At 42.4% G+C, this 25,892-nt stretch overlaps 2 protein-coding genes across 2 annotated transcripts in view; one reads left to right on the plus strand and one right to left on the minus strand.

Annotated features, from left to right (window-relative positions):
• Positions 1-9,211: 9,211 nt before the first annotated feature.
• The window catches only part of LOC136884094 (platelet binding protein GspB), a 170,886-nt gene continuing 154,205 nt past the window's right edge, over positions 9,212-25,892 (plus strand). The window contains exon 1 of the mRNA XM_067156126.2: positions 9,212-9,283. Coding sequence (XP_067012227.2) covers positions 9,223-9,283 — 61 coding nt within the window. The 5' untranslated portion in view covers positions 9,212-9,222. The remainder of the gene's footprint in view (positions 9,284-25,892) is intronic.
• Dph5 (diphthine methyl ester synthase) overlaps positions 23,660-25,892 on the minus strand; it is a 306,310-nt gene continuing 304,077 nt past the window's right edge. The window contains exon 6 of the transcript XR_011018859.1: positions 23,660-24,408. The gene's annotated coding sequence lies outside the window, so the exon portion shown is untranslated. The remainder of the gene's footprint in view (positions 24,409-25,892) is intronic.

Below are 25,892 nucleotides of genomic sequence, written 5' to 3' on the forward strand. Positions count from 1 at the left end.
ACGTGATATAAATCTCAAGTCTTACAGCACGTCAATGAACCGACTGTGAGTGGTGCTGAAACGGATAAGTGTAAGCGTAGGGTTACCAGATGCTCTGTAGTGGAATGTAGGAATTCAAAATAAAAATCCACAGCCTGTTTCCAGACATTCGACCGGGTCAGGAATGGAATGAATGAAGCCCGTATCTAGCGGCGAGGATATGAATTGTGCCGGCTGCCGAAGCAATGATTAATGACTGACATATGAAATGAAATTGTATTGCAGAGTATCGCTGGAATGAAAGATGACAGAGGAATCCGTAGTACTCGGAGAAAAACCTGTCCCGCCTTCCGTTTTTTTTTTTTTTGAGCACAAATCTTGCATGGAGTGACCGGGACTTGAATCACGGAACCCAGCGTGCTGCCGCCTGAGCCACGGAGGCTTTTAAAATGTAGGACTTAATGTTCTAAAATGTTTGCTTCGCTCCCACTGAAGGAATAATAAGAGAACCCCTCTGTGGGTGGGGGCGGTAGAATAACACCTACGGGGCCTTTAGCTGAGTCCTGATATTGCTTCCACTTGTGCCAGACTCCTCACTTTCAACTATCGTATCCGACCTCCCTTGGTCAACTCTTGTTCTCACTTTCACGCCCTTCGTGCCCTTGTCTTTCCTTGGCCGTTACCTTTATGAATTTTGCACTGGAGGGATGAATTCAGTAGCAGATGAACCAGCATGGTATACAATGAAGCGTCCCCTCCATTGCCAATTGGTACCCGCAATCCTCCAGAATCATCACTCATTTTCCAACAAGCACTTCTGGTATGATCTTGATTCTTCAAGGTGTTTTCTACCGGTAGATAGAACATTACAGACTAATCGGTTTAAACCTGTAACATAAAGGAATTTCCTTCCGTCATTGCATTTTTAAGGAAACTCCCTTTTTATTTTATTTTCAGAATCTACAGTAAATCCCACAAGTTCCTTAATTTTCCAGACCACCTTAAGTACAGCGGCTGCCGGGCCGAGGCGGTAAAGGCGTGCTCGGTTCGCTCGGAAGGACATGGGTTCGAATCCCCGTCAGAAAGTCGTAAAATTTAAGGAATTAGATTTCCACTTCCGGAGGTGCACGTGGCTCTGAGGTTCACTCAGCCTACACCAAAAATGAGTACCAGGTTAATTCCTGGGGGCAATGGCGGCCGGGCGTAGAGCTAACCACTCAACCCCATCAGGTGCCGAGGTTACGGATAATGGAAGCCTTTACCTTCCACCCCTACAAGGGCCTTCATGACCTGTACGGAGATGACTTTGCTTTGCTTTTTGCTCCTTCAGTGCAGTAGGATATCCGCCGTTTTTATACATATTAACATTGTTATACATTTTCATTGGAACCATCCAGGTCTGTCACTGGTTTCTTCCTCTTACGGTTTTATCCCGGGCGATCTGAACACTGCATTATTTGTATTTCCGTAACTTGTTATTCTCTGCACTGTTCGCAGAACGATACCACGCCCGAGTGCTGTCTTCTTTCGAGGCGTGACAGCATCCCGTTCCTCACCTTCCCCACCTCTCAGCACCTGCTACTATAATACATGCTTGCAATGTACAAATACACTCTAAATACTACAGTATTCCCCTCGCCTGTCGTTGCAGCACTTGTCGATTTTATCGTCCTAGATCCAACCTTCTGTAGCATACGCACACAAATAATTCTCTAAATTCATTGATTGTAAAATTTTTTAAGTAAAACTCTCAAAATATCCACTTGTGACCCTAGTTGCCTGGTAGGCACTGGGTCCTCCATGGGCACTGAGAACTTGTTCCATGCGTGATGGCTTCGACAGGTATAAGACACGAATGGGTATAGTCTCTATCAAGTAATCCTAAAAAGGGCCCCGTACTCTAGAATTATAGGCCTGTTTTATTGGGGCCTTACCAAAGAATTATACGCTCTCTCCTTTACACCCCTACTGTAACCCCTGAATCCACTTATAACTCGGGAAATGATTTTTAGCCACTACGTCCCGGTTTCATCAACGTGGGTTAAATATACTCTAACCCTGGGTTTGTTAACTTAGGGTTAATATTTTAACTCATTCTTACGAGTCACACGCGTTTCACAATGTTCATAAAAAACGGGGCACCTTGAAGGACTAGAGATAGGAAGTTCAAATTCACAGGACATGTTCATTAGTAGAGCCCGGATTTGTATGCATTAATAGGTTAGAATGCAAAGTTACTGAAGCGAGTAGCAAGTATAGTCTACCTTCACAACGACTATGCTATGGGGTTTGCATAAACATTAGGGGTACGGCCCATCAGAACTCCTATAATTTATGTTACTCATGCTACATTGTGGAAGAGCGGGTAGCCGACACTTCCTACTAACCAAATTTGTTTGCAGTCTAACCTGTTACTGCATAAAAATCCGGGCTTTATTCATTAGTATGTTCTTCAGAAACGATTAGCATTTCAGTCACCTAGGTTTGGCATGTGTCCTGTTGCGTAGTAGGCACTGGGTCCTCCATGGGCACTGATAACTTGTTCCATACGTGATGGCATCGACAGGTATAAGGCGCGAATGGCGTCCTGTGTTATAGCCATCCACGCTGCATTCATCTGGTTCCACAGTTCATCTTTGGTGGTTGGCATTGTATCACCAGTGACGCACCCACCGTTTCACCATATCCCACACATTTTCGATTGGTGACAAGTCCGGTGATCGGGCGGGCCACGGCAACAATCTGACATCCTGTGACAACAAGAAGGCACGTGTTCGTGCACAATATGTGGTCGCGCATTGTCCTGCTGAAATATGACGTCTGAGGCGTCAGGCAAAAAGGGTATGGCTACGGGTCGCAGGATGTCATTTACGCAGGTCAAACTGCTCATAGTGCCCTGGATACGCACCAACTGTGATTTGTGGTTGTACCCAATAGCACCCCACACCATACGGCTCTCCAGGTCCTAACGTTACACCCCTGATACTTGCGCCTTGTTCAAATACGTTTGCATTTCAACCTATTAGTGTCTAAAAAATCTTTTCCCTATTCATAGCCATACGGAGAGATCTGTAACCCTTATCTACAACCTCCTTAATGTGATTACCCGAACGAAGATCTTTCCTTTTATTAACACCTAGGTACTTAGAGTAATCCCCAGGAGGTACTATCACCCCATCAACACAGTAACTAAAACTGAGAAGACTTTTCATGTTGATGAATCTTGCAATCTGGCTTTTCAAACCCCTTTACTACCTATCACTCTCTGCTGCCCATCTCACAACAAGGTCTGATGATCATGATGATGATGGTCTAGGTCATCGGCCCCTAATGGTACGAAATATAATGCCAATTTAAAAGTTCAAAATCATCCACTGACCAGAATAAAAAAATGTGATGAAAAATGAATGGATGGATATGAATTTAAAACAATCAGTGGATCCGACCAAGAAACTAACATAAACAATAGTATTACTGACCAAGGGACTGCTTCTAAAGCAAAATCCTACTAAATCGAGGATGCTTATTGTCTAAAGGGGTCAAAATCCAGGTCATCGGCCTCTCATAATGGTACTTACCGCTAGTAAAGTAGAACCATGGTATTTGTCATGTTGCGGTAGTAATCAAGAGTAACGTAGACTCACGGTGTTCCACACATTATGGTACTACTCACAAGTATTGTATGTCGCACAGGTAACGCAAACCCATGATGTTCCTCACCTAGGTGTACTAACCACGGGCGCCGGTATTCCCGTGGTGTTCCTGACACAGTGGGTGGGTACTAATCACAGACAACGCCCTGACTCGTGGTGTTTCTCACAATAGCACTAATGACGGATACTGGACACCCACAGTGAACCGCTCTCTGCTGCTACTAATCACAAACCTATTGTGCACCTAACAGGGTGCTACTAAAACCAAACCAAACCCCATGGCAATACAGCCCTTGAAGGGCCTTGGCGTACAGAGCGACCGCTGCTCAGCCCGAAGGTCTGCAGATTACGAGGTGTCGTTTGGTCAGCACGGCGAGTCTTCTCGGCCGTTATTCTTGGCTTTCTGGACCGGGGCCGCTATCTCACCGTCAGATAGCTCCTCAATTCTAATCACGTAGGCTGAGTGGACCTCGAACCAGCCCTCAGGTCCAGGTAAAAATCCCTGACCTGGCCGGGAATCGAACCCGGGACCTCCGGGTAAGAGGCAGGCACGCCACCCCTACACCACGGGGCCGGCTAACATGGTGGCATTACTCGCAAGTAAAGGCGACCTATGGTGTTCCTCGCGTGATGGTACTAATCACAAGTAGTTGCATCTTTCTAATACAATCATCCATTGGTCGCCCCTTTTAGTCGCCTCTTACGACACTGAGGGGATACCGTGGGTGTATTCTTCGTCTGCATCCCCCATCCACAGGGGGTACAACAAGATTTTTTATTTTTTTTGCAGTCGCTCACAATCGTGAAACTTACTTACTATTCTATAGAGTACTAGCTAATGTATCACCGAGCTCGATAGCTGCAGTCGCTTAAGTGCGGCCAGTATCCAGTAATCGGGAGATAGTGGGTTCGAGCCCCACTGTCGGCAGCCCTGAAGATGGTTTTCCGTGGTTTCCCATTTTCACACCAGGCAAATGCCGGAGCTGTACCTTAATTAAGGCCACGGCCGCTTCCTTCCAATTCCTAGGCCTTTCCTATACCATCGTCGCCTTAAGACGTATCTGTGTCGGTGCGACGTAAAGCAAATAGCATAGCATATAGCTGATGTACCCGTGCTTCCCTACGGGTTTCTCAGAAAGACTGTCTGTGTGGTTTTCCTACCTGAAGTCGTCAGTAGGAATGTAGCGATTAAAAGCAATGTCATCATATAAAATACTCGATCAAATAAAAAAACCGCACATTTTTTCACTTTTAACAAACAGTACTACGGTACTGATCTAACAGTCCAAAGTTCCAGTGACCAGACCGCAGACTCCTCTGCCATTATTCCGTTAAAAATGCACACTGCTCATTGTAATCACTGCCTCAAAGTAGGGATTGAATAGCTCGAATGCTATGATGAACCAGTTTGTTACGTGTCAGTACAATCAGAAAATTTATGAACCACAGGAACGGTATGCTAAAGAAGAAAGTTTTCTTACAACCCAGCTACTTCCCGCCAATACTCAGGCAGGCTGTTATACTCAATACGACCGGGCGAGTTGGCCGTGCGGTTAGGGGCGCGCAGCTGTGAGCTTGCATCCGGGAGGTAGTGGGTTCGAACCCCGCTGTCGACAGCACTGAAGATGGTTTTCCGTGGTCTCCCATTTTCTCACCAGGCAAATGCTGGGGCTGTAACGTAATTAAGGCCAGAGCCGCTTCCTTCCCACTCCTAGCCCTGTCCTATCCCATCGTCGCCATGAATCCTATCTGTGTCGGCGCGACGTAAAGCAAATTTTAAAAAAACTCTGTATACAGCAGTAATCCCATCTATCGGAGAGGGCGACAACAGACACACAAAGCACATCACAACAAACAATGGTCAATGTAATTTACTGTTGATCAATGTTATGAGCTTTCTAAATTGTAGGCCTTCACATTCAGTTTTCTTTCGACTGTAATATTAGGGCGTCTTATCAAATTTATTATAGCGTAGACTGTAGTTCCTTATTCCTCGACTTTACATACCGATTTTCATTCAATTCTGTTTACCCATTTTCTCGTGGCGGCGCTGATATTGACTTAGCAACAAAAATCAAAATTCATGAATATCTCCGTTATCATACCCGGCACACTAAAAATGTATGACATAAATGGTTGGAAATTTAATAATATATAATTTAGTTATATACTGTTTGTCGATAGGAGCACTGATAACACAAATTTTGATAATTGAATTTTAGGCCTTCCTCTAAACTGCCGTTTCACTAACCGTGAATAAAATTATTTATGGCCTGGATTGTAGGGACTTATTCCCCGACTTTGCATACCGATTTTCACTAATATAGGTCAAATAATAATAAACATTTGAGAATTAAATTTTAGGCGTTCCCCTAAACTACCATTTCTCTCAGCGTGAAAAGATTATTTATGGTCTAGATTGTAGCGACTTATTCCTGGACTTTACATACCGATTTTTATTAAATTCTCTTCAGCCGTTTTCTCGTGATGCGTGTACATACATACATACATACATACATACATAGAGACAGACAGACAGAAATTACGGAAAATTAATAAGTACATTTCCTTGTAACTATAGATACGACCGATACAGAAATATAATCTTTTTTCAATTTTGAGCAATGTACAGACAGAATTATTATTATTATTATTATTATTATTATTATTATTATTATTATTATTATTATTATTATTATTATTATTATTATTATTATTATTATTATATATCATCCGCAAAATGTCCGACCCCATGACTAAATGGTTAATGTAGGCCTACTAGCCTTTGGCTCAAATACTAAAAATTTACATTTCATGCGTATTTAGATATAATATACAAGATTCTTTTTGCTGGTGGAATATTACAAGAAAGTCTTTCATTGGTTTAAAGATTCCATGTGGCTCATATTGCTGGTAGAACAAGTGGATATTAATTAAAACTAGTATAGATAAGGTCAAGGCCTTTAATTAGGCACACTTGAGCAGACTCATTCTAAGGACCATTCAGAGGCAGTGCAGTGCTGTGAGTAGGTGACTTCATACAAGGTGTTGGAAGGCATCTGGAAGAGGTCCAACCTTCTCCCATCCATTCACCCCGTGGCCCCTTAAAGGCCTAAGTGGGAAGGGGGATAGGAGGAGGAACCCGCTCACTTTTCTTAACTACCAGTAGATATTGGTCCAAAGGTTCCCGGGTTCGATTCCCGGCCGGGTCGGGGATTTTAACCTTAACTGGTTCATTTCGATGGCTTGGGTGCTGGATGTGTGTGCCGTCTTCAGGATTAGAATTCATCATAAATGGGGCCCGATCCTCACAAAAGGGCAGGTCACCTGGAAGGTGTCAACTCGAAAGGCTTACATCAGGCCTCTCCGGAGATTACACGCCATTATTTATATATTTTAATGTTAAAAACATTTCTTAGTGGTACTAAGACAAAGTAGGGTCCCCGATATTATGAGAAACGTAAAATTAAGCATTTTTCTCAATTGTGCTGAAAGTTGAAGGGCTAAAGGGTGCGGCTAGGTTCCAATTTGCGAGTCCTGGATAGCTCTGTCAAACTACATAAAGGAACAAATTTTGAAAATCAGTTCCGGCCTTATTTCTTTACTAGTCTTCTTTTTTATTCAAATCCTAGCCAAATTAATTTGCTCCTTGGTTCAATACTCTCAGGCGTTTTTGATTATTTTTAAATGTTCACACCGAATGTAGTTATCATCATCATCATCATCATCATCATCATCATCATCATCATCATCAGTGTCCCACTCCAGTCGCCCGGGTGTGGTTAACAAGCGTCCTCCACTCCTTTCTGTCCTTCCAGTTTTCCTGCTCCATTACATCCGCCACATCCAGTCCAGCTTCTCTAATTTCCTTCCAAATCTGATCCATCCACCTTCTCGGTCTTCCAACTGGTCTCTTTCCCTTAACTTCTCTTTCCAATTCCCTTCTTGCTACCCGTTCCTTACAGATTCTTTTTACGTGCCCGAACCATCTCAGTCTTGCTTTGTGTCGTCTCGTAGTGGTAGTGGTAGGAAAAATGCAAACTGCTAATATAATCGACCGGGTAACAATGATTAAGAAAAGGATTGTAATTTTTTAGGAATAAATAAAGAACATATTCTCATACTTCATTAGGCTATATCTCGGGCTGAGTGGCTCAGCGGGTTGAGGCGCAGGCCTTCTGATCTCAGCTTGGCAGGTTCGATCCTGGCTCAGTCCGGTGGTATTTGAAGGTGCTCAAATACGTCAACCTCGCGTCGGTAATTTCCTGGCACGTAAAAGCAAACTCCTGCGGGACTAAATTCCGGCACCTCGGCGTCTCCGAAAACCGTAAAAGTAGTTAGTGGTACGTAAAGCAAATAACATTATTATTATTTTCATTATTATTATCAGGCTATATTTTATTTACCTAAAATTCGTAGTTCACATCCCTAGGATGTTTTCAACAATAGGTTGCTTGCCTGAAGAACTAGAACTGTGGATTTTTTTTTGTGTTCATATTGTGAAAGTATCGTGAGCCAACCACTTTGTTGCTTCTTTTATAAGTTGATGCAATTCGGTGCGATCTTGCGTCTTCCCGACAGTAATAATAATAACAATAATTTCGTGTAGTTATTTCTAGCCGAGTGCAGCCCTTGTAAGGCAGACCCTCCGACGAGGGTGGGCGGCATTTGCCATGTGTAGGTAACTGCGTGTAATTGTGGTGAAGGATAGTGTTATGTGTGGTGTATGAGTTGCAGGGATGTTGGGGACAGCACAAACACCCAGCCCCCGGGCCACTGGAATTAACCAATGAAGGTTAAAATCCCCGACCCGGCCGGGAATCGAACCCGGGACCCTCTGAACCGAAGGCCAGTACGCTGACCATTCAGCCAACGAGTCGGACTTCCCGACAGTAATTCTGTATGATAAGTTAGTGATCTCAATTATTTGCTCCAACGCATCTTTATGCGGCTCATCCTCGCGACCTTTTTTCATAAACTTTTCATTCGATAGTTTTCGAGATTGTCATCCTTTCTGCTCATAATTTGACCAAAGAATTTCAGTATTCTCTGGTACACAACATACCATAGACTATCTTATATTTACGCATTTATATACTGTACGTTAGAAAAAGGGAAGGTCCAAGAACAGTCCCTTGCGGGGCGCTCGTCTTAATCACTACAAGATCAGATAATGATTCATCTTCTCCAAATTCGCGGAGTCCTATTTCCTAGAAATTCAGCCATTTATCAGAGCTAACAGTACCAACCAACCCGCATTGTTAATCTGATCGTGGTAGCAGTGTACTGCTGCTAATTTCAAGGCTAGAAATACGAGTGGACTTTAAACCAGGAACTGTGCAAGCTTTTAAACAGTGATAGAAAATGCGGCACGCGCTCTGCTGCCATGCTTCTTGCTGAGACACTATTTTCGTATCCCGAGTTCGAGGTCAGTTATCTCATGAGTCATTAGCCCCTGAAAGAACGGGGAAGCACGAAGCTCTCATGCACCCAACACGTTCTTAGATAAACAAACGGAACAAATTTATGATTGAACAACGCCACTAGCTTCTTGTACTCTGTGCGGTGTAGATCTCATTGTGAACGTGCGATGTTCGCGAATTTTTATCGAGCAGCTGTCGCGCTTGTCACTGGCCGATCGTGTAAAGAAGGTAAGGTGCAACCTTGTGCCAGCACAGACTGTCTTATATTCCATCATTTGTGTGCATTATAAAAAGTAATTGTCCAATAATACTCCCTTGTGGGACCCTCGTTTTAATCACTATAGGATCTGATAATGCACAAGATATATTCTTCTTTTCTCGATTTTGGCCATGTTATGACCTCGTAAAATAACCCACTGCATTCATTTCCAGCTTCCTTTCTTGCTTTCCAATAGTTCTTCATTATTTCACTGTTTTTCCTCCTCTTTTCTGCCCAGATGTTATTCCGTTCCTTCTTTTCTTTCTTCTGCAAAATCTTGAAATTTTGTATCAGTTTCCTGAAAGTTGTTCTGTCCTCTATTATATCGGCTGTTATTTCCTTCTCTGCTATCTTTATACTCTTCATCCACTGACTGGCATTCTTACTCTTGTTTTGTGAGTCTGGTATTATCCATCCTCATTCTGTGACCAAAGAACCTAACTCTCCTCTTCCTGATCGTATCAGATATTATTTCAGTTTCCTTCTTTTTGTAGAGGTCTTCATAAAAAATCCTTTTGTCCCCTAGCACTTTTATTTCTCCTGATTTCATGGAGAGCATACACCTGCCGGGCTGAGTGGCTCAGACGGTTGAGGCGCTGGCCTTCTGACCCCATCTTGGCAGGTTCGAACCCGACTCAGTCCGGTGGTATTTGAGGTGCTCATATACATCAGCCTCGTTCCAGTAGATTTACTGGCACGTAAGAGAACTCCTGGAGGACTAAATTCTGGCACCTCGGCGTCTCCGATAACCGTGAAAGTTGTTAGTTGGACGTAAAGCCAATAACATTATTATGAACATACAATCTGTAACATAGACACTTTCTGGTTTAATTACCATGTTGTAGTGCCTGAATTTAGTTAGCGCTCACTTGCGTTTCGAGGAACACCATGGGTCTGGCCGTTGCCTGTGATTAGTACCACCAAATACAGTAGAGACAATACGGGACACTTCCTCATTTAGCCTTGTTAAAATGGGAGACAATTCGCAAGTGGCGCTCCTAGTGGCGTGACCTGAAAATTAGCGCTAAATTCCAATATCATGGAAATGCATATACGGAAATGGAAAAATAAATTTCGTCTAGAATGAAAGTGTTACTAAGATATTTACTTCAAAGTTGTTAAAGCAATTCTGGATAAATAAATGAAAATTTATTTACCGGTAACAGGTTATTATTTAAAGACTGAAATTAGACATACAACCAAGATGTGAAATGGACTGCTGCTGTGAAAGGGCTTGATCTTTCATTTATGCATTACTTTTTTAGCTTTAGTATTCCTACCTGAACTTTCACGGCTAGATTTGTCTTTTTTCTCATTTAATAGCATTGTATCATCACATTAAGGCACATGTCAATAAAAATATCGGCACATTCCTTACACACATGATTAAAAGAATTTACGTTTAAGAGCTGGACAATTTTCCTTTTAACTCGACGCCTACTAACAGAAAGAAAGAACATACAAAATTTCCCTATAAGCAATACTTTCCATTACATTAGAGTAAAGCAAATTTGGGGCATCATCACATTTCTTAAATCACCCATATTTTCTTCAGTGCTTGACAACGCATTACGGCATTCCAAAGGGGGTAACTTGGAACACAACCAGCCACACACATATGCATATGCATTTTCCTGAATTAAATCAAAACCCACAGATCACACCTACAACAACACATTGGTATTGAAGGTTAACTGCTGCACTATACAATAAAATAAGCTTATTATATTTTAAGCCAGTTAAAATATGGGTCGCGCAGGTCAGAAATTTAGGAAGTAAGCCTTCTATAAAAGTATCTTTGTAACTGGAAGATATATATGCAAACACTATTTACTTACATTTTCTTGTCACGAGGGAAACGGGAGAAAGACTGCAAATCCTTCTGCCTTCATAATTATTGCAGCCAAATGCAGCACATATCTTTCCACTCATACTGACAGGAGATATAAAGGAATGACACACGCTACTATTTACTTATGTCAACTTAATGTAAACGCATAAATAACGCCAAAAACTTCACAAACAAATACACGTGCTCTTATGACAGAATCAGTAACTCTCAGGTCACTCCGCTAGACAGAGCTCTAATCGCTGTCCCTCGATATCTCGCAGAGTGTCGCGTATTGTCACTACTGTATTTGGTACCACACCCAGTGGCTGTCAAGATCCGATGTAAGCCGATGCTCTGTGAATCGTAAAACTGTCACGATCCGATGACATACGATGCCGTAAGGGCCGGTTTTCAAATACCATTTGTTCAGGTTTAACGCAACAGATAATTTGCGTATGGATGTTGGCTGATGCATGGAATCTCTAGCTACAAGTAAATTCCATTTTCTCTCTGACAAAGAGAATATAACATTCTTATTTCTTTGATAGGTTGGTACGCGCTGGCCATGTCGTGTGCGCCACGAACGTTGCGCGGCAAGTTATTTGGCGCGAGGTATTGCTTTCATCTTGTTTTTGCTTGTTATACTGCGAATTTGAGTAGGGTAAGATGGTAAAATATTATTCGGAACATGTGTGTTAAAATTACATTCAGGCTATGTTGTTAGGAGTCCGGCCCCCCGGTGTAGGGGGCAACGCGTCCGCCTGTCACCCGGCGGCCCCGGGTTCGATTCCCGGCCGGATCAGGGGTTTTTAATTGTAATGATTAATATCCCTGGCCTGGGGACTGGGCGTTTGTGACATCCTTAATCGTCCTTTCCTTACACACAACATTCAACACTACTGCCATTCCAATTAGTGATGGGACATTCGATTCATTTTACTGAATCGATTCATTTGATTCCGTTCACGTTACTGAATCGATACAGTGATCCGATTCACGGCTCATTGGTCACCGCTCCTACTGCATCTGTGTAGTATGTGCTGGTAAGACAGCAGCAACAGCATTCAGTGCTCGCAGCTGCCGTCTGGTCTTCATACTATGAATTCCTTTCTTAGATAAAATGCTAGTTACTCTAATACATCGAAGGTTTCCGGCGACGCAGGGTGGGAAAGGTTAGGATTAGGAAGGTAGCAGCCATGGCCTGAATTAAGGTACAGTCCCAGCATTTCCTGGTGTGAAAATGGGGAAACTACGGAAAACCATCTTAACGGCTGCCGACGGTGGGATTCAAACCCACCATCCCCCGAATGCAAGCGCATAGCCACGCGATATTAACCGCACGACAACTCGCTCAGTCATTTTTGAAAATATGTATTTTTCTATCAGCTGAGGATTTTTTTAAATCGTCTTATTTTGTATAGGCTATCCGAGATGTACAGTAGCCCGCTGGTTTTCTGATTCAACATACTGTTGGTTAAGTTTATTGCGTCTGTCCACATATGATTGAAGTCTTGTGCAACGATGTGACATATGAACTGAGAAAATGCTGAGCCGTTCTTCCCAATATAAAACAGGTACTTTTGAGTGGTCCTGAGCATGACTCATAGTCATAGGGCAGGCTAGAGTCGAGTTTAATTGTCAAATGTCAGTTAAGTTATAATACTAAGATTCATTAAACTAATAAACTAACCTACCTACTTACTAGTTACCTCAGAATTATGTTGTGACTACCTTTTTAACACTGCAAATAAATCCATCTATTATTTAAACCTCCCTGTAAGAAGAGGACAGTGAATTCAAATGGGTATTATTTTCAAATGAGCTGAGCTCGAGAGTCCATTATAGCATACGATTCTTTCAGTGTAGCATGGCTCGCTGTATCTCGCTGCAGTGAGCCGATAAGGAGCCGTGCGTATCTTGTGTCTCACTGAGCCGGCTCGTTCACGATTCTTTCCGTGTGCCATGGCTCACTGTATGTCTCGCTGCAGCGGAAGCTCGGCTCTCCGCGTGTCCAGTGAGCCGATAAGGAGCCGTGTGTATCATGTGTTCACTGAGCCGCGCTCGTTCACGATTCTTTCGATGTGCCATGATTCACTGTCTCGCTGCAGCGGAAGCTCGGCTCCCCGTCAACATCCAGTGAGTGCGCCACTCAGCACTGTCCGCTGGGAGTAAGCTGAATCGTGTGCCGTGAGCTCGCCGTTCCTGTGAATCGATTCACTCGGACACTTGAATGAATCGATACACTGCTTCGAATCATGCATTCAGTAGCCAACACTAATTCCAATAACACGCAGGCTCATACAATATGGTGCCAGTAGGGGCAAAAGATCCACATGGGATGACGCCCCGAACAAGTAGCGTTTTTCAAAAAAAATGTTGCAGTGATATATCTTCTAGTGATGAAAACAGCGAGACAGAAACAGTTCATGTGACAGATATTAGGCCTAACTGTGTTACCACGCCTCAAATTACTACTACTACTGCTGCTGCTGCTGAAAGTAAAAATGACAATTATCTTAACGTTAACCAGCGAAATGCAAGTCAACATGACGACGAACCTAACCTCAATTTTTTCAGTTCCAAAAACTAAAATCATTTAGACATTTTTAAACATAGAGATTTAAAACTTTGAACATTAAAAGATAACAATGACGTTAACATGTTTATGAAATAATTATTACTGTAAATCCGTAAATCAGGGCCAAGTCCACATGCTAGTGATAGTTCGCACCGCGCCCCTGCCAGGGTGTAGGGAAAGCTGGCTAGCGTATACGTTTGAATGCTTGTACTCGCCGTCCCAGTCGAAGGTACAGTAGGTCAAACTATCGTGTAGGGCTTATTATTGACAGAATGCTGCATTCAAGTTTGTCTTCTGACAGTGTAGACTTGGCGACGAGATGACGGCCGTGTTTCAACTCGGCACGCTAACACGCACCTCAATTTCTCAACTTGTCAGGGGACATCTCAATGTCCCGAGTTTTATCGCCTAGTCTGTTTTATAGTCTGATTTAATGTAGGTTGACCCAATTAGTATATACACACACATAGATACACAGAGGCGTTCGCAAGGGAGGTTTACCGGGTTTGACCGCCCCTCCTCCCTGGAAGCTTTAAAGATGCGTATTTATATTTGAGTATCTTTAAAAAAAATCCATAATAGAATTCTCTCTCTAATTTCTCACTTTCAGAGTAACAAAATCTGTTGACATAAGATATAGTCCGCGCTCTCCTTTTTCCATATTATATAAATAAAATCGCACCTGTCAGGAACACACAACGACTGTGTGTCTTGACTTTGACTATTTTGGCGAAATTTTCATTTGGTTATCCGTTTCAGGCGTAATAATGACCATCTGCATATTTTTAGCTTTGGTGTCTGTTTGAGATCTTATAACTTGAAAACTACTGGATATATTTGTACCAAGCTTCATATTCAGAATCCGCCTGTCCTTGGATAGGTTTTAGGGCTGTTATTGTTTCTAAATCCCTGAATTGACTGGGGGTTTATATGAAACCGAAACTTTGATTTTTGCACTTCCAGAAAATATACACAACCAAACTTAATGGAAATCTACCTACCTTTCATGAATTTCGAGGAAAATATCAAAATTGGGTTTAGAACTCTATAAAATACCCTGATGTGTGTTCTTTCGAAAAATGCTTGTATTTTTTAAATGCCGCCATTTTTAAAGCCCACAGCACCTCCTCTAAATGGCGCTTCGCTAGCATTTAGCTGTCCCATGCTCTACTGGACACGCCCTTCCAGTTGCTGCTAAGAAATAATCCCTTTCTTACGTCTCTCTCATTTGGATTTCAAATGTAATCTAAGAAGTGAGTAGCAGATGTGGTATTCTTTAAGACTGCTAGAAAGGTGCACAAAAGGGATGACACAAAATCCAAATGAGAGCCTTCACAGTGCTTTTTGGAATAATAGTCCAAAAGAAGTATTTGGTACTAGGAATAAACTTCAGTTTGGTATTGTGAGTGCTGTAAATGACTTCAATATGGGGTGTGTTACAACACTTAAGAAAAATAATGCCTTATCATGCAATTTTTGTCTGATGTAGGTGAAAGTTTACACAGTAGTCAGTGTGCATTTTGCTGTTTAAGGTGATTCAATTTTTTTGACCTACGAAATGTTATGTGTACACATGTATGTTGTATGTTGGGTATTCAGCCCGAAGGCTGGTTTGATCCTCCACAGCTCCGCCAACAGCTGTCATAAACAGCCTAGGCATCACTGAAGAGGCGTACTAGGGAAATGAGGAGTGAGGTAGTTTCCCGTTGCTTTCCTCACCGAGCCAGAAGTTGCTATTACATATCAGTCTGCCAAGCCCACTGAAATGCATGCACTAACTGACCCTATGAGCGATATTTTCACACCATTCATAACAGGGATTGGCTGCATATGTGTACACATATTTTTATTAAAAAATTTAAACATTAAAATTAAAAAATTCTACAGGCGAATATATTTCTCAAACAACAAACTCTGATGCTGATGTTTGTTGTGCAACATTTGGTGCCAAATGGAAAAATATTGTGATGCAAGGGACTTTTTTTTAACGATGCTGGTAAAGGGAAAATAAAAAAATCCTACTCAAAAAGTTGTATAGGTACAATATTGAAAGTTGGTTGCATTACTATATCTGAGGAGTTACACCTCAGAAAAATTTGGTAAAAATTCATTGAAAAATATAGAAGTTAGAAATTTCACTATAGTGTCCCCTTAATGGAAATCAATTTCTAAAACTTTTTTTCTCATGCGCATTATTTCGATACGAGGATTAATCAGGGAGATTTCATTAAGATGTCAATCTTCGAGCGGACTTGGCCTAAAAGCGGGTCCGTGTAAAGTAGGCCTATATTTCTTACTACTGGAAATATTTTAACCAAACTTCATATTTACCATCCCCCTGTCCAAAGGTAGCTCTTCAGGTCCATATACCCGGAGTGGACTGAGGGTTTTGAGGAACAGTAATTTTACCCTCCCACAAAATATACATGAACAACCTGAATGGAAATCTACCAGTCTTAATGAAAATCAATTTCTAAAATGTTTTTTCATGTGCACCTTTTGGATATAAGAATAACAAAGGAGTTATCGTTAATGGACTGTTTTACAGGCTGTGGTGTCATTTCAGTTTGGGTTAAATGGTTTAACTAAAGAGCCTTTTACTCTGTGCGATAGAACAGATAATAATAATAATAATAATAATAATAATAATAATAATAATAATAATAATCGTATGGCCTCAGCTACCGTGTGCAGACATTTCAATTTGACGCCATCTGACTGTCTGCTCGTCAATTTCGACGTTCCGTTTTACTCTAGGCTCCCACTAGATGGCAGACAGAGTAAACCGAAACTCTCTTGGGCGTCTATGGCTGAGATTTAATGAATTTTGTCGGGTAAACACCAAATGTGTCACCAGAGATCTTTTACATGCCGACATCGTACGACATGGAGTGTCGAATGGACTTTATTCCGCCCTTCAAAAATCCGACTACCTCTGCCGGGTTTGAACCCGCTATCTTGGGATTCGGAGGCCGACACTCTACCGCTGATCCACAGAGGCAGCTGATAGAACAGATAATAAGGGAGGTTATTGTCATGAGCCTTCAGCCACACTGTCACTCCTGGTTTCAGTTGGACAACAATAAGTAACCGAGAAATTACGCACAACTTCGGATCAGGAACTGTGATCTACCCCATTCTGTCTCCACTTTGTTCAGCTTTACGGTACTACACGTCACTGCCATATTCTTTCGTAGAAGAATATCAGTTTAACATGGCGTATTAAATGTTTGAATACAGGCATGTAACTTCGCATAAATTCATTAAGGAATCGTGAAATCGATTATCAATTCCCGTGCGAAGAACGGGTACATATGCTAGTTATGTAATATAATCCCTGTACTTGGGGCTGCGGCACGTACGGTACAGTGTTACCAACTTAGCGGATTTTCCGCTAAATTAGGCGGAATTTGAAGACTGTCGGCGGAGAAAAATATAATTTAGCGGACAGCGGATTTTTTGGCGGAATTCTGGATTTATTATAGCGGAATTTAGTGGTTTATCAATTTTACGTTTTTTTATTTGTACTCCAGTCTTTCTTCGAGCTATTCCGCATTTCTTATCAGGAGCTAACAGTCACATGAGGAAAACGTGTTATTGAGATTCGATGTTATGAGATCATGGTATTTGTAATGAGTGGGGAAAGGGTACTTGATCTCTTAATTGACCAATGACGACAGATAATGGAACTGTGAGAGAGTAGCATTTATATTATTTATGCTATGAAGGAAGACCGTTTAATGAAGTGGCCTGTTTTGTGTGTGGACCTTGAAGTAGGGGATTCACCTAGTTTGCACCCGGCACTAAAACGCCTACAAGTTTTAGCTCGACGGCTCGCAGGCAGGGGGTTAATCCCAGTGAAACTCACATATCAGGTGAGTGCAGACATTTACTTTTATTATTATTATTATTATTATTATTATTATTATTATTATTATTATTATTATTATTATTATTATTCATTTTTATTACTCATTATTTGAGATCGGATTTCTTGGCGGAATTTTAGCGGATTTTTAGTAGTATTTAGCGGATCTTGAAAATATAAGTTGGCAACACTGGTACAGTAAATCACTCGACGTGGGACGCAAGTTACGGCCACTCAACATTCTGAGAACGCGGGAGTGTTCTCACTGGCGTAGTGGGTGTAAAAGCATATACACCTCCTCGCCTGCTGAAAGAGAGAAAGGATCATCAAAGCCGTGCCACTTGCTAAGAAGGCACAGTAATAATGCCGACCTTGTAATAAAATAAGGCCGTAGCCGTGTTGAAACACCGGATCCCGTGAGATCTCCGAAGTTAGGTAACATTAGGTGTGGTCAAGATTTGGATGGGTTGCTACGCGCTGTTGGTGGGGGGGGGGGGGGTAAGGGAATGGAGGAGCGGAAAGGAACTGGCCACCCTACCGTACGTAAACTCCGGCTCAGGCACACCTCTTCGGAGGTTCGGACCTGCCTTCGGGCAGAATTCACCCTTACCTTACATTTTTAATAAAATAAGGCCAACATCATGTAAACTTGCTGTGAAACATATTGTTTTGACAGTTCTGCAGTGCAGATGTGAAATGTTGTATACTGGCGATTGGTACTCACCTGGTAGTCTGAGTTCATATTTGGTTGTGGAACGTTCCTTTAACGTTTATGCATTTGACAGTTCATATTTTTTTAAATATAAACTTCATGGAATGTGGATTCACCATTTCAATTTTATTCTTCTTTTATTCTTCAACCTGCGTGAGTTCCATGTTGACTTGTGTCTGTCTGTCAGGTCATCAGCCCAGAGGCTGGTTGGATCCTCAAATAGCACCACCAAAGGTTATGCAGTTATAAGGAAACCCCAAAAACCAATGGCAGCACCAAAATGAGGCGTACTAGGCAAAATGAGGAGTGAGGTAGTTTGCCATTGCTTTCCTCACTGGGTCAGAAAGTATTATTGCAGCACGACTGACCCTATGAGCAGCACCTTGCATAACACTCAGATGCATTAGTCATGCTCTGAATGTCATTACTCAGCACTACCCACACCCCAGCAACTTCCATATTGTCACAACCATGGATGTTGACTGGGACTTCAGTGGAAGCTACACTTTACTCTGGCCTGTGCCAGACTTGACTTATGTTAAATTTATTTGAAATTATTTGATTGCTTCGATGAATTATCCTGTTAAAGTGTCTTACCTATCGTATATACAAATAATAAGAATGTATTGCAACTAAATGGCCACAAAAGGTACATAATTCGATAATATCCAACCTTATACATTACTAGACTCCGGAATTACAGAAGGTCGTTCGGAATCTCTGGAGACGATGTTTCAAGGGTAATTAGCTTACGATCCTGCTCAATTGGAAATCCAGCATTTCATGCTTTAGCCTGATTCCATTGCAGCAGACTTTTTCGCAGAGATAGCATGTCTTATACCACTCCTGACAGGCTTTCCAGAAGCCATTGATAGTGCCTGGACGCCCCTTTTTAGGAGTTCACATGCACAGAAGTCCAAGGGTCATCCATTAGGTGCCTTCGCTGAAATGTCAGTAAAAGGAATTGCGCAGATTCTCTCTAAGAACAGACGAGGGGAACGAGAGCTGTGAACGGATGCTTTATCTTGATGTACTCATACCTGATTTTTCGCCCTACCATACAGTGCTGGGATATTTGTGTTGTAAATGGATGTTAAACCATTATTAGTGACACGGCGAATGGTCAATTTGCTTTTATAGCAGTGTCCACCGTTGATCGTGAAAACCCTTGTAAATCTTTCTTGGCATTCTTTATACAATGTTTGATCATTTTTTCTGTCTCTAGGGCGGTAGGAAATCGAGCGGGGTTTGTTGCAATCACTAAGGTATACATATGTTTCGTCTGTCACCATAGTTTTCCCTCTGTCTCCTGCCAGATAGCCCTCATACAGCTTTCTTGCGTTAGTGCGACGTTCCGAAATGTGACGAGGCAACAACTTGTGAACTCGGGACTCATGCCACTTTTCTGATTGCGGGTCCTTGTTGGTGTTAACTGTTGAAACAGGCATCCCCAACTTAAGTGCGATAGTCCATTGTGGGGTGGGGGGGCAGGGTTACCACCTGAGATAAGGGCCTTCACGTTCCTCACCCTCTGGTGTACGGTGTGTGGCTGATCGTGAATTTGGCTGTTTTTCTCTTCTGGAATTAAGCCCAGTCGGCCTTTGCCTATTTTTAAATTCAATACAGAACTGATCCCGTTCTTTGATATCAAGAAATCACTCTTCTTGCACATTCCTTGGATTGCAGAATAGCTATATTTAGCATCGGAAAGGGCTGTTATGTAGCCCTCCCAGTAAGGGTCAATCCGCTTCGGTATTGTTGTAGCTAACGTCACGAAACTCTGCACACACGTTCTCAGTTCTGACGTGAGTTATCACTCCTCGTTTTGACGTGCTCATGTTGATAACAGCGCCGCCAGCGGCCTTCAAAATCGTCACCAAAGATCCCGAACGACCTTCTGTGATAGGTTAGAATGCAAACTATTTTTGTTATTAGTAAATGTAGCCTAGCCCGTTCTTCCGTTATGTAGCGAGAGTAACATATATTGTAGAGGTTCTGGTGGATCGTACCCCTAAGTTTATGCAAGACTCATTACATAACCGTTGTGTAAGGAAGGCTATATAAGTTTGCATTACAAACAAGTTCTTAACCTTTTCCATCCCATGCACGAGTTAACTCGGGCTTCAAACTAAGCATTCTTCTCCACTTCCGAGTTCAGTCTGACGCTGTATTTCTGTTGTTCATCACGCGTTCTGTTCAGACGACGGACGGTTTATCAATCGTCTTGGCGTATTTTGACGAAAATGATGTGCGTAGTGTTTTTATTTGACAGCTGTCTTCTGTCTTCCAAGTCTTCCAAGACAGAAGTGTAAATTAAGCATGAAGGAAGGTTGTATTTTAGACATTGTGATGAGTCTGACTTAAATTAGTATAGTGAAGTTTTAAGTTTTAATGTATACAGCTGTAAACATTTATCACGCCAATGACAAGTTCTGGCGAAAGAAAAATGAAAATCCACAGAGCCTGTTTCCAGTCATTCGAGCGGGTCAGGAATGAAATGAATGAAGCCCCATCTAGCGGCGAGGATAGGAATTGTGCCGGCTGCCGAAGCCTGTCGCACGGAGCTCGATAGCTGCAGTCGCTTAAGTGCGGCCAGTATCCAGTATTCGGGAGATAGTAGGTTCGAACCCCACTGTCGGCAGCTCTGAAAATGGTTTCCCATTTTCACACCACGCAAATGCTGGGGGCTGTACCTTAATTGAGGCCACGGCCGCTTCCTTCCCACTCCTAGCCCTTTCCTCTCCCATCGTCGCCGTAAGACCTATCTGTGTCGGTGCGACGTAAAACAACTAGCAAAAAGAAGCCTGTCGCACTTCTCTCGGGCAATGATTAATGACTGACAGATGAAATGAAATAATACTGGCGAGTGTTGCTGGAATGATGGGTGACCGGGAAAACTTGATTACCCGGAGAAAAATCTGTCCCGCCTCCACTTTGTCCAGCACAAATCTCACATGGAATGAGCAGGAATTGAACCGTGGAACCCAGCATTGAGAGGCCAGCGCGCTGCCACCTGAGCCACGGATGCTACATCTGGTAAAAGAGCCAAGAGAAAACTTTGCTAATATTGTCTCTCCATGACTGTGCATTAGCTATGGAAATAGACCTACAAGCAGTTTTTAGCCTCTTTCAACCAATGTCGAAACTTCCAGAAAAATCTGGTATGGAGCGTCCATAACGCTGAAACGAACTTGGGAGTGAAAAGGTTAAATTATAACAGTATTCATATACCCAAAAAGCGCAACGCTGAACTTATACATTAATACATGTCTAAGACTAAATTTTGATGTAATCCACAGTTGATTTTCCCTCTTTCGGCAGTGAGTTATATGGTATTTGTTACACAACCTACATACACATTCGACTAGTGAAATATTTTATTATAGCATATTTTGTGATGGTATCCATGAACTGCAAGGCTATCTTATATCGTGATTCTCCTTGGTCTACCTTCTATCATGGCGTCGGCCGCATAGAAGTCTCAGTAATTTCTTGTGGTTTTTGTTACCTTATTTCTAGAAATTGCGACCATTAGCAGGGACAGTGTAAGCTAGTGATGGGATAATCGAATACAAAATAATCGATTATTTTTCGATTCGAAAAAATGACGCAATCGAATATTTTCATCTGATTATTTTTTCGAACATTCATTTGAATGAGGCATTCGAATACTGAATATTTTTTCATCCGATTATTTTTTCGATTATTCATTCGGAACTGCATTTTAATTGAATGAGGCGATTGAATAGCGAGTAATCTAAGTGTTGTTATAGGTAGGTAGGTAGGTAAAGGTTATTCCTGCCCGAAGGCAGGTCCGAACCTCCGCAGAGGTATTCCTGAGCCTGAGTTTACGTGCGGTAGGGTGGCCAGTTCCTTTCCGCTCCTCCATTCCCTTACCCCCACCACCAACAGCGCGTGGCAATCCATCCAACTCCTGACCACGCCCAATGTTGCTTAACTTCGGGATCTCACGGGATCCGGTGTTTCAACACGGCTACGGCCGTTGGCAAGTGTTGTTATGAAGACAGTTAATTCACTCATTTAGTTTCAACATTTGGAGATTCGTTCGGAAAAGGGCGTATTTCTATTTTTAATAAGAGTTCATCTATTAGCTTATTTCAATCCATTATCCATTCCACACACTTAAAACGAAAAATTTGATTCATGACGCATCTGAATATTCTGTGTGATATAACTGAATGATGTTGTACTTGAAACTCATTCCATTATTTTATTCGATTATTTAAATAATCGGATGGAGGATATCCGAATATTAAAAGTATTCGATTTTCCCACCACTAGTGTAAGCCGCAAGTCTTCTATGTAGGACGGTTCTCTCAGTATTTCGTATACTGTACTAATCTGGACTGGGTCGTTCTCGCAACCTCCAGAATCCTTTTTCAGATGTCTGGATTTGACCTTATCTACACTGACAAGGTCTTTTATTAGTTCTATACGAATGGTGATATTTTGACGTGGAATAGATTTATGGCTGTCTGTACTCATGTTTTTGACTTCGTGAATTTCGTCTGATGGCGGTTTTATTTCTTTCCTTTTACAAGGATCCTGAACGAGTTGCATGTTGTGTGTATGTCATCATCATCATCATCATCATCGTCTGTTTACCCTCCAGGTTCGGTTTTTCCCTCGGACTCAGCGAGGGATCCCACCTCTACCGCCTCAAGGGCAGTGTCCTGGAGCTTCAGACTCTTGGTCGGGGGATACAGCTGGGGAGAATGACCAGTACCTCGCCCAGGCGGCCTCACCTGCTATGCTGAACAGGGGCCTTGTGGAGGGATGGGTAGATTGGAAGGGATAGGCAAGGAAGAGGGAAGGAAGCGGCCGTGGCCTTATGTTAGGTACCATCCCGGCATTCGCCTGGAGGAGAAGTGGGAAACCACGGAAAACCACTTCCAGGATGGCTGAGGTGGGAATCGAACCCACCTCTACTCATTTGACCTCCCGAGGCTGAGTGGACCCCGTTCCAGCCCTCATACCACTTTTCAAATTTCGTGGCAGAGCCGGGAATCAAACGCGGGCCTCCGGGGGTGGCAGCTAATCACGCTAACCACTACACCACAGAGGCGGACTGTGTGTAAGTATTCATTTTATTAATCTTATCCTGTCCTATCGACACAGCGTCATTTAGTGCTGGTTTTCCTCCTTTCCAGAATACCATGCGGAGTGTTTTACTATAGTTAATGTGTAAATATAAAAAAATCGTTGACTAAAATGTATTATTCTGTAACCCAAGTTAAATAATGCTATTTGGCAGTGGCAAAAGCATTTTTATTACAAAAAACGAAACAGATGTTAAATTTTTTTTAGCCTAAGGCTGTTAAAAAATAATGTTTAGAAGATTTTATTAGGGTAATTATGAATCTTGATATAACTTTATATAACAATAATCGTACACAAAATTTGAAATGCCGATAGTGTCAGTTGTGAACAATTTTAACACTGCCCCTGCCTCCCAACAAAATTCTGCGTAGGCTACTACACACAAACAATTATACTTGAAAATGAATGATAATAGTTCACTAATTGATGGCAATTCATAGTCTCTCGTCCTCACTATATGTCTCCAGCTTGGCAGTCTTTACCCGGAACGGGTAATATTGATTGACAGCTGTCCTTCCACTTCGCTACACAGGCACCAGTCTTTTCGCTCAAGAGTTCCTTTAGTTGGGTTCGAACTCAAGTCCGTTGACTATCACGCAACACGACGACTGTGCACTCTGCTCGACTCCATACAAGGCCGATAGCTCGCGCATTCAACTCGTGTGAACTACTCCACACTATGAACTACTCAACGCGTATCACTGGACAATAACAGAGCACGACCAACATTAACAAAAACAACAACACTTCAACATGACTCTCCGTCACTTTCTTCCAGTTTACACTAGACAACTCTCTCCAACACTCCACCACAACATTATTCTCTTCTTTCAGCACAATGACACTGACTGTCTCCTGCTGGTGGCGATCCTCCTTTTATATCCCTCTTGGCGATGAAATACTGGAATCTTCGGTGTGCGGCCAGAGGGGATATTTTCGTTTCGCCTTCCAGAAGGTCTGCAGAAACACCAGACGAAGAGCGCCCTAGAAATATACAAATATATTAACGAAAAGAAACCATGAACATTCAACACGCAGTAAGATACCGCTGTTCACAGTAATATACAAACCAAAACTTAGTGTAACAAAAACAAATTTCTTGTACTTCATTCCAATGTTATTTTATGTCCTTATCGATTCTTTACAAACAAGTGCGTTAACAAACAAACAAAAAAAAGCGTGGAGCGTCTTAAATCACTTGTCGTGGATAGTAATACTGGTCTTGAAGAAATAAGCGAATGAAAATATCAAGTCGTAATATCCATTTCCTAATCAATGCGCCACCATGTGCTGTATCATACGCATCACACCCACGGTCTAACTTCAGGCATCATTGTTAAATACTGTATACCTTTTTCTTCATAATTAACGCCCTGTTGGGGGGACTCAGACGAAGAATACGCCCAGAGTATCTCCTGTTCTTTAAAAGGCGACTAAAAGGGGTGACCAAGAGGTGATGGAATCGGAACCAGGAGATTACTTGCGATTAGTACCATTATGTGAGGAACACTATGGGTCGACGTTACTTGCGATTAGTACCATTATGTGAGGAACACCCTGGGTCTTCTGGGCGCTGCATGTCATTAGTACCATCGTGTGCATTCCACCGAGGCGGGGGTGCGGGCGTGCGGGAGGAACTGCCATGCGCCCCACTGAACTGCGTTGGTTCCCCTGTATTCAGAACGGGTGTGCGTTACCTGGGGTGGTACCATAATGTGTGATAAACCGTGGGTCTACATTGCCTATAATTAGTACCACTAAGTGAGAGGCACCAAGAGTATACGTGGCCTGTGATTTGTTCCAGTACGTGAGGAACACCAGGGGAATACCGACACCCGTGAGTAGTCCCACAAAGTAAGGAACGCCATGTGTCTGCGTTGCTTGTGATTAATACCACTATAGCAGGAACACCATGGTTCTGCGTTACCTGTGATTAATACCACTATAGCAGGAACACCATGGTTCTGCGTTACCTGTGATTAATACCACTATAGCAGGAACACCATGGTTCTGCGTTGCTTGTGATTAATACCACTATAGCAGGAACACCATGGTTCTGCGTTACCTGTGATTAATACCACTATAGCAGGAACACCATGGTTCTGCGTTACCTGTGATTAATACCACTATAGCAGGAACACCATGGTTCTGCGTTACCTGTGATTAATACCACTATAGCAGGAACACCATGGTTCTGCGTTACCTGTGATTAATACCACTATAGCAGGAACACCATGGTTCTGCGTTACCTGTGATTAATACCACTATAGCAGGAACACCATGGTTCTGCGTTACCTGTGATTAATACCACTATAGCAGGAACACCATGGTTCTGCTTTTTATCAGTAGTTGGTACAATTATGAGGAGCCGGTGACCTGGATTTTGGATCCCTTTGGACAACAAGCATCACCTCATATTCTGAGGCATTGTGAATTGGATCCACTGATTGTTTTGGATGCCGGCCCCG

Source organism: Anabrus simplex, chromosome 12, assembly GCF_040414725.1.
Source record: "Anabrus simplex isolate iqAnaSimp1 chromosome 12, ASM4041472v1, whole genome shotgun sequence".
In the NCBI taxonomy this organism is placed as follows: Eukaryota; Metazoa; Arthropoda; class Insecta; order Orthoptera; family Tettigoniidae; genus Anabrus; species Anabrus simplex.